The sequence below is a fragment of the Tripterygium wilfordii genome, chromosome 3 (genome assembly GCF_013401445.1).
Source record: "Tripterygium wilfordii isolate XIE 37 chromosome 3, ASM1340144v1, whole genome shotgun sequence".
Classification (NCBI taxonomy): Eukaryota; Viridiplantae; Streptophyta; class Magnoliopsida; order Celastrales; family Celastraceae; genus Tripterygium; species Tripterygium wilfordii.
This window is the reverse complement of record NC_052234.1, coordinates 3,542,842-3,553,508: the sequence shown is the minus strand read 5'-3', so window position 1 is coordinate 3,553,508 and position 10,667 is coordinate 3,542,842. Positions and strand designations below refer to the sequence as shown.

At 35.8% G+C, this 10,667-nt stretch overlaps 1 protein-coding gene across 1 annotated transcript; it reads left to right on the top strand.

Moving 5' to 3' along the window:
* Positions 1 to 2,696: 2,696 nt before the first annotated feature.
* Positions 2,697 to 4,182, top strand: LOC119995262 (peroxidase 5-like). Its single transcript, XM_038841717.1, has 4 exons — positions 2,697 to 3,020; positions 3,102 to 3,293; positions 3,404 to 3,572; positions 3,659 to 4,182. The coding sequence occupies exons 1-4, from the start codon at positions 2,781 to 2,783 to the stop codon at positions 4,045 to 4,047; spliced, it is 990 nt and encodes a 329-aa protein (XP_038697645.1). The 5' UTR covers positions 2,697 to 2,780; the 3' UTR covers positions 4,048 to 4,182.
* The last annotated feature ends 6,485 nt before the right edge of the window (positions 4,183 to 10,667 follow it).

The window sequence follows — 10,667 nt, the reverse complement described above, 5'->3', positions numbered from 1 at the left end:
CCCCAAACCCCAACGGGCAATGGCGCAACTTGACCTCTCCTCTAAGGTTGTCTCAGTCTCACGATGACGAAGTCATGATCTCTCGATCTCACTCTCAAGTCTGAAGTCTCTGTCTCAAGTCAACAACACTGGTTTGGTCTCTCAAGTCTCATCTCTATTCTCTTGGGCTGGGCTAAATGGCAAATGGGCTTCAAGGGCTTGGGTTACATATTTACATGGGCAACAACAACTAGGCTAGTACTGTACATATAAGTGAAATAACTTCATATATATACTTCGGTCTTTCGATTTTAGATCGAAATTTATTTTTCTAAACCAAAACCGAACACCGAAAAAACTAAATTTCCTACACCGAACCCAAACCATACACCAAAAAACCGGCCCGACCCCCAAATTTAGATTCGGTTTTCAGTTTGTGAAACAATTTGGTTCTATTTCTTCCACCCCTACCCACCGCTCGGGACTAAAAACTAGAAATGGAACTTAGCCACTCATTATAATGAGAATAAACATCAGTTTCACAGATGAAAATCAATGTTTACAATCAATATCACAAGAACTAAGCAAAACCCTAGAGAGAGAAAGACAAGGAGGCTAGATGTTCAAGAGTGAATGAATGAAAAATGAGAAAAGAATCCCAAATCCTAGGGTTTTCCCCTCCTTTTACAGTAGAAAATACCTAACTACCCTTACAAAATCGTCCCCCATTGGTTACATATTCAATTTGCCCCAAATGCCCTTCAAATTTCAGTGTAGAAAATTGCAGATCCGTGATAGGTGTCCGAAAACTTAAGGGATGTGTCCGGACACTCGAGCTGGCTTTGGCTACTTCTGTTTCATTTTTCAAAGGAAGTCTCCGGACACTTCAAGAGGGTGTCCGGACACTTCATGCGTCCTCCAAGTTGATGAAGCCTTTGTCTTGATTTATGAAGGAAGTGTCTGGATGGTACATCAGATGTCCGGACACTTGATGAATTCCAGCTTCCTCATTCTGCTCCAAGAGTCCCCAATTCAATCATTAAAGCCAGATTTCCTGCAAAACCAAAGGAAAATATCTATAAGGGTAAAATTACTTTATTTAAACACAAATGCGTTACTTTAAACACTAACACCCCTAATTAGATGGTATTAGGACCTCAAAATAGAGGTCCAGTCATTCATCTCGGGAGATAAGGAGGATATGCAGTGTTGTCCGCTAATATATGTATACTTTCCACCATCGTCTACATACATATATATGTGGGTGATTGTGTTCAATAATTAGTTATTATTCAATTGTTTATTTTATGTGTGTTTCAATTTATTGTAATTTGCTCTCAAATAAAGTAAATCATGTAAAACATCAGTTATTATTCAATTGTTTTATTTTTTATACATCTTTCAATTCATTGTAATTTTTTCCCAGTTAAAATAAATGATTTAAAACATGTTTACCTAGAGTTGGAGGTCACATTTTTTTATTAGTTTGAGAATTCTAATTTTGCTAGGACAAGATCTCTTCCTTCCAAATTTTAAACTTGTTTTATAGAGGGTGAATCCCATTCTGATTTATTTTCTAATTGGAGTCAATCTCCTTCAAGACCCTATGATCCCCTTGGCGTTCGGTTAGCAAGAGTTTCCGAGATGACTCTACTTGTTTGTGAGACTACTTTTTTAAAATTTATTTGCCTTATAATAAATTAGAGAGACTTTTTCTATTGGTTACGAAAACTTGTTCAATGGTCTCCCTATATCAGCATCTAAATCATTTATTAGTAAACGCCAGAGAGTCTCCTCTTGAATGGTTCACATGAACACCCATCTTTTAACGTGAGTATTTCCTCTCTTTGATTTGGACGCATCTATCAAATCTAGTATTGACACATGAATTATAGTCGAACTTCTTCATAATATAACAGAAACTCAAGTAGAAAACGTCACACCCATACATTAATACATAACAGTATTATAGTTGAAATATATAATTATAGTTAGTTGTGTGACTCTATCCTATAATCATAATCATAAGAATGAGTCACACTTATACTTGTGGATTATATTATTCACTATGTTACTATTACACGTAGAATTGACTATTGAGTTTGATTTGCTGAATGTTACACTCTAAAACTTATTCAAAGTATCATTATCAACTTCTAAATAAAGAAATTAATTACATGCAGGTGGGTCACTGTCTAGAAATTATTTGGACATTTATTAGCATTCGCCAACTATACGCTCAATTTTCTCTCACCTTGAACCCAATTAAACCTAAGATGTAAACCAAGAGATAAACCATAAAATTTTTCTCAACCTTACTCTCTCTCAGCTGCCTCTCAAAAATCCAGAGAAACTTACAATTGAAATTATGGTTAAAACCTATAAACAAGCCCCCTATTTATATTAAAATAGTACAGTTCTAACACCCGTCCGGACAATTACTTATGCCGTCCGCATACGCAGTCTATTTGATTCGCATTCTACTTGATTTCTAGCTGAGTCGTCTGGACACGTAGTTGTACCATTCGCTTTCATTCATTTAATGAAGAAGACAAAGTCAATTCTACAATTAAAAGATAATTTTCTTTTCTATGCCCCATTAACTCTAAATCAATATTACTTTTTTTTCATATATTATTTTTCCGACTAAGCAATCTGTATATTGATTAGTGTAATAGCCATCGCAGAAAAACAGTCACCAAACATGGCCTATAAATGTGTCTACACAATGCAGTATTCTTCATTTCTCTGGGTTTTCATTAAATTAGAGTTTGCTTAATTATATCACAAAATCAGTGTCTATGGCTCGCAAATTGATTTTCATCTCTCACCTAAACGCAGCCTGTGTTACCATGTTGATCATGTTAATCTTGAACATGACATGTGAGGCTACACATCCTAAACTTTCTACCAAATTTTATCGCAAAAAATGTCCAGATGCGCTTACTACTATAAGAAAATCCGTCAGAACCGCCATTTCTAAAGAGCGACGTATGGCAGCGTCTCTCATTCGTCTTCATTTCCATGACTGCTTTGTTCAGGTATATATGTACCCCTAATTATTCACAAATTCCAACAAGTTGATGTTAACTACATCTCTATATATTTTTTAATTTTCTCAGGGATGTGATGCCTCGATTCTGCTTGATGAAGCCCATTCAATCAAGAGCGAAAAAACTGCACTCCCCAACAATGCTTCGGTTAGAGGCTATCAAGTCATAGACAATGCCAAAGCTGCCGTAGAGAAAATATGTCCCGGAGTTGTATCTTGTGCTGATATTGTCACGGTGGCAGCCAGAGACGCATCTGAATATGTGAGTAAAAACATCTCACTAGTATATGTATATGTACATGTAAACTTCCACAAGTAATATATAAGTCATGAAATTTAAGATCAATGTGTATTAATATATTTAATTATTAGGTGGGCGGCCCATCATGGAAGGTAAAGCTGGGACGAAGAGATTCAACGACTGCAAGCAGATCTCTAGCTGAAAGTGGTGAACTTCCTAGTTTTACAGCCAGCCTTGATCAACTCATAACACTCTTTGCACGTAAAGGACTTGATAAAAGAGACTTGGTTGCTTTGTCAGGTCTGGTAACCAAACTTACTATATGCACATATACATATACATATACAATGCCAATATATACATTTACATATGTTCGATGAATTTAGGTTCCCACACAATTGGACAAGCCCAATGCTTTACATTTCGCAATAGAATATACAACAAAACCAGTGACATTGATGCTGGATTCGCAAACACTCGTAAGGGGCGTTGTCCAAAAAACAGCGGCAGCGACAAGCTCTCACCACTTGATTTGGTGACACCCAATTCTTTTGATAACAATTACTTCAAGAATTTGATACAAAAGAAGGGTCTTCTTCACTCTGACCAAGTTCTCTTTAGCGGCGGATCCACCGACAAAATTGTGTATGAATACAGCAAGAATCCTTCTCTCTTTAACACCTATTTCGCATCTGCCATGATTAAAATGGGAAACAATGATGTTCTTACTGGTTCATCTGGGGAGATAAGGAGGATATGCAGTGTTGTCAACTAATATATATATGTACTTTCCACCATCGTCTACATACATATATATGTGTGATTGTGTACAATAATTTTTATTTTGTGTGTTTCAATTTATTGTAATTTTCTCTCAAATAAAGCAAACCATGTAAAACATCTAGACCAATCTGTTGTGGGTAATAGTGGGTGTTTATGGTATACTAAGAACTGAAACATACTGTAATACTAAAATCAATCTGAAAGAGGAACAACTTTACCATATTATCGATAGTAATCAATCTGAAAATACATTACCATTGATGAATAGCTAGAACAGAAAAGGAGATTGTCCAATGCCAAGCCCAGAATAGTCTCTATCTCCTTAAGACTTAATCGCCTCTCCACAGGTTTGTTTTGGAAAAAATGGACGATAGCCTGGCGGAATAGAATGACCTCAGCTCTGCACGGAATGGAAGCCTCACACGTTATGTTCAAGAGCATTCACATCGAAATGAGACCACACAAATGAGACATCAAGATCAAATTTTTATGATTTCTCGTAATTGTTTTTTAACATTCAAGATACGGTTTAATGACCCGGTCCTACATAATATGTAACGACCTATTTCAAAAGGGGTCTGTGACATTATTAAAACAATCTCAACTATATAAAACCATGCAACGTCCTCCAAAAAATCCTTTATTTCAATCCAAACTACAGAAAAATGAACTAGCAATAAATATACTAAATCGACACGAATAAATATTTAATAATTTTGTAAACTTTAAAGTAATTTTGAAACAAAATTTTTTTATTCAAAATTAATTTTCCCCGACCCAATTTTCAAATTAGTGCCTGCCAAATTAATGTCGAAAATATTTAGCAAGCGAGAAGTAAAACGATTACCACCTATCATTTACGTCACTGTGATTGTTTCCAAGAAATTTTTATTATTCAATTGGTTTTTCTATGCGTCTTCGAATTCATTGTAATTTTTTCTAATTAAAATAAATGATGTAAGACATCGTAGGACGTTCTCTAATTAAATTTGGTTGTACTTGCACTGTTACTAATAGCTTCTTCTATATCTCTTGTTTTGCACCATATTTTTAAATTTATGGGAAAATGAAAATCTATAGAGCATAAAGTATTAGATTTTTTTACCAACCTTACAATGTGTCTTCTTGACTTCTTTATCTACTATTGGCTCTTTTCTGCGCTGGACAAGAGATCGGCCTATTCTGAATTTTGAGAATAGGAGTGTTCAAGTTTGTGGTGTGATGATGTGCGTTTCGAACGTGCTAGGAGTTGATGTTAGTCCAAGGTTTTTTTATATTGGATTTGCGCACCAATCTGACATGTTACCAATAGAGTTGTGTGTAGTTGAGGACACAAATTTGCTAGTTCGAGTGTTGCCTTTCTAAAAAGGACTTAAATTTAGCTAGTGTCAAGTGAGAAAAATAGGAAATAGAAGACTAACACTAGAATGAGAGTACTTCTATTAATCAAAATGAAAACAACACATCGTTAGAATGTATTAGGATTTTCATTATTGGGAATACATCCTGGAATGTATGTAATAATATGTTTTACAAGGTAAAATAATCATGATAGCCGTAGAGGCTACAACCATGGAGGTTTGAAAAGGAAATAACTAGGCTAAATTAGTTGAATGGAGCCATGGTAATTATAAAGCATAAAGTTTAGAGACACGGATTCTGTGCTTGACGCGGGGTGCTTGCCAATCTTACTTCTTCTTCTTTTTATAGTCTTTCTGGTGGTCATCATCTCCTGTTTCCTGAGCATAATCTTGACATGTCCTGTTGGAGAAGATCATGTGAAACTATCTGCTTACTTGTTGTTGGACCTATGGTCCTACATATGTCTAATTTTAATGATACTAAATCATTTGTAAATGATATTGAAACATTAAAGCAATATTTTATTTAGGTAAATTGAATTTAAATGAATATATCTTATTGATTATCTTACATGATCACATGCTTTAAGTGAGGCTTTTGCCTAATACTATGTGAATTTGACATTTACTCATTGCACATGAACTAGAATGGACTAAGTTAGAATATCAATTCTCCAATTATCATATCTTAATCAACTTAGGTCCAAATGACTTGAAACTTGAACCACATGCACATGAAGGTCTAATATATGTTATAGGACTATAATCATGAGAAATTAAGTGCATCACATATATATTTGGTCATATGCTTAAATTCCGTCAAAACTAGGTTTTACATAATTTTGTGCATATGTGTTTTTTGTGAACGTGGTGAACCAAATGAACTCCAATTTCAATGAAATTTCGTGTGTACCTTAGTTTCATCACTATGAACATAGTTGACTTAGGAAAGTTCAAGAGAAAAGGTAATTTACACTGATTTTGCAAAATGGCATTGAATTTACACTTAGAATATATCGGTTTTCATTATTAGTGACCTATTTGCTTGGTTGAGTGACCAAACGATTTCTCATTGTTATGAAATTGTATACGAACATTATAATATGTATAAAATGATTTATCAAGCAGTAATGTGAATTTTCTGGGTTGTTTTTCAAATATAATTAACCTATGCCCTCTATATGAAGCTCTTTGAGCTTACATACAATTGGGGAGTTCTACCTCCTATTTCTTTATAGGTTAATCATCTATGTGGTCTCATATAACTCAGAACTCAGTAAGTTCTAGAGATTTGAAGTCCTGTTTCTAAGAATGAGCTTGGTGCCCTAGGAAACTATGGAAAATCCTATTTTCACCAACTTACCACTAAGGACTTGAAGTGATGATCAAGACGAGCCTTAGGGCTAAGCATTGGGGTCATATGGAAGGTATTCAAGCAGTCATTGGAGTCAAAAAGGCATGAAATGAAGATGTGCAAAATTCTATACCTGAGTAGAAAATCGATCAATCGGTTTGGATTCCTGATCGATCGGACGTGGATGGCAACACTTCATCTTTTATTAGAGAGTTGATTCACGATCAATCGGTGACCAAGTCCGATCGATCGGAACATGTGTAGGAGCACCTTTTCGTAAATGTCAAGAAAAGAAGGAGATAAGGAAGATGCTTGGAGGAGAAGAGGCCACATCACCTATATTTCTTGTTTGGCATTCTCTCATTCAAGACTTGAGCTTTATTGGGGATTCCTTTGTTGCAACCAAACAAGACTTAGTAAAAGAAGAACTTACTTGATTCTTGGAGCCAAAATGAAGGGACAAGATGACATAGTACAATGTGCATCCATGGCTGAGAATTAAAGAAGGATTAAAGAATCAGATTTGAAGATTCATGTGTATCCAATGGCTGCTATACAAAGAAGCAAAGTTGTCAACTTTGAGAAGGTGTCCCAACGGCACTTAAATGGAGGGTGGGATTTGTTTCTCAAGTAACATCAACGGACCAGATTGCTAGCATCAAATGAATGGCTGAGTTTGAAGATTAAGTTCAATCCAACGGCTGAGCTTGTAAGAGATAATTGTATCAAAAGAGCGGTTCTCCTTCCTCTCACATTTGGAGAAGCATTTGCAATCAAGAGAGAACTTTGTTCAAAGCTTTCAAGCATCCATTGTCTACTGAAATCCCAGCTTCTTCCTGAGCCACTACTCAAGGCCTTCTCACTATTCTATGCGCAGTGTATAGTTTGAAAAATCTGTTTTGTGCGATTCTTGATTATTTGATATTTGATCATTCACCATATTGTATCACATCTTGCATTTGATTGAATACTGATTAGGATAATCATTAGAGTCCAAAGTTGTGTGCTACTTGTTAATTGACATTGATTTCCTTTTAAATTATAAAAAGGGATTCCTATCGGAATTTGGGGACACAATTCACCCCCCTCTTGTGTTAAGTACGATCCATCACTTGCTGCTTGGGTTAGTGGATAAAATTCTCCTGTAACAACCACATCTTCAAATTGTGTGGATCATGGTCATGGACCCAAGGCGTAGTCTTTCTTCATGGAGGCTGTTGGAGCACTAAGGACATATAGCTTGTCCCACTCTCCTGTAATGTAGGCTTCATGCTTGCTATTAATGGGAAGTCACGTTTGGACTCTGTTCAACGTGTAATTGCGTGAGACGTGTCTGAGATCATTTAGAAGCGTGTGGGCCTTAAACTTCGTGATTTCCTGAACTTCAATGAGCTTATTTAGCTAAAATATCTCCCACTTTATAACAAACCATTTAAAATGAAAGAAATGGGTTTGACAATGAATTCCTGAATTTTAGCGATTTCGGATAAAGCCCCTTCAACAATCCTAATCTCTAGTTTTAGATTCTTAGATTTCAACTCAAACAAAATCAGAATCCTCGCAAAATGAACAAACGGTTAATCATAAAGCCTCTCCACATGTCACATGGTGATTGGATGAGTGTGTCCGAAGGTAGATCCCACTCTTCCACGTGCCCATTTGTGACTATAGGTCATTTATAGTACAAACAATGCCCCCCGCAAAACCTGCTTCTTGAACCAACCAATAGCTTGATTGACGTTTTGTCAGCCAATGCATTTATTGTAGACTATTTAACCTCCACAAAAACTTTGGCAACTTTTAACCATTCTGTTTCTTTCCTCACCTTCTACTTTCTTCCAAACGTCTGCTCCTGCTTTCAGCCATGGAAAATACTAGCTCTAGCCACTTGTGAGCCAGCCTTGGACATTAGGTACAAGAGATTATTGTGAAAGAAGGTATGCTTGTCGACCCCTATCCCTTCTTACAGATGCCAATATCTATTTTTGGCCCTGAATGTTTTGGTCTATCTCCTACTCTTCCTGATTCTTTTGTCGATTCTCTAGATCCCTATTATCCCATTTACGAGTATAACCTTCCTTTTAGACCCACACACTCTTGAAACCCATATTTCAATTTCTCTTATCCGTCTCTGGCCTACTAAAGATTCTCGCTATGGGGTTTGGTTGGGACATATGTTCCCTAAGTTCGAAAGCCTCTAAAAAAACTTTGACATCCATGTCTTTTTGTTGATCAGTGAACAAAAGGTCCACGTTGATAAGCTCTCCTCTCTCATCTGTTTCTAAGCTAGTAGCTCTCTCTTTAAGCTTCACTCCTGCTGGAAGAGGATACTATAATCAAAATAGAAACCAAAATCCTCATGGATGAAATTCCAATGGTGGAACCGAAAGAGACAAGACTAGAAATGAAACAAATCAAAAGGCCAACAATGATGCACAAGGCAATCCATGTCAAATATGTGGCAGGTACAACCGTACAGCTCTAAAATGCTATAATAGATATGATTATGCTTATCAGGAAAATGAAGTTCCCACAGCTTTAGCGGCAATGCACATCAATGATGAAAGTGATCCAAACTTCTATGCCGACTCGGGAGCAACGACCCGCATGACAAATGATATTGGTAAGATTTCTTCACTAATATTATATAAAGGAAATGAAGTAATCTATGTTCGAAATGGTGAAAAATTACCTATCTCTCATAATGGTAATATTCATATACCCACACCACATGGAAAATTAGTATTAAATGATCTTGTTGTGCCCAATTTAACAAAAAATCTTATTTAGGTTAGTCAATTAACGGATGATATTGCATGTAGTTTTGAATTTGGCTCTAATGGCTTTGTTGTCAAGGATTACAACAAATAGATACCGGCGAAAGGATATAGACGTGGGCAACTCTATGCATTAGAACAAGACAAAATAAGAGCTTTTCACGCAATAAGAGGGGCCAAAACATCTTTCTTGTCACATCAACAAATGGGACATCCCCACTCAAATTCTTTAAAAATCTTAGAAGGAAGCAAAGTTATTAACATTTTTAGATGGATTGAAAAGAAAGCTATTTGTAATAGTTGTCAAGTAGGAAAACAATGCGAACTACCATTTGGTATTTCTAATAGCATCTCTGAATTTCCTTCAGAAAAGTGCATTGTGATTTATGGGGGCCGGCTCCGGTCTCTTCTATCCAACATTTTAGATATTATGTTTTATTTATTGATGATTTCTCTCGTTACACATGGTTGTATCCTTTGAGAAAAAAACTGTCTTTTTTGATTGTTTTTTAAAGTTTCAAAGAATGGTTGAAAATCAGTTTGACAGGAAAATAAAAGTATTTCAAGCCGACAACGGAGGAGAATTTACTTCAACAATATTCACAAATCACCTCTCATCTTGCGGTGTCATTCAAAGTTTATCTTGTCCACACACACCGGAGCAAAATGGCATTGCAGAAAGAAAGCATCGTCATATTGTCGAAATAGGGCTCACTTTACTTTTTCATGCTAATGTCCCATTATGTTTTTTCGGTTGATGCTTTCTTAACTGTCATCTTTCTTATCAATCGTTTGCCTTCTTTGGTTTTAAATAAGAAAACCCCTTTCTTTGAAGTTATTTCAAAAGATGCTAATTATAGTGGATTACGTGTTTTCGGTTACAAATGCTTTCCTTACATAAAAACTTCTTCTAGCAATAAATTTTCTAAGAAAACTGTTCCATGTATATTTTTAGGATATAGTCCTATTCATAGGGGCTCTAGATGCATGGATCCTTCTACCAATAAACTTTATATTTCAAGACATGTGGTTTTTGACGAAAAAGTTTTTCCTTATATGCATAATTCTTCTAATATCTCTACTGATCTTGCAGTTACAGAATATCCCAATGATTTTGATT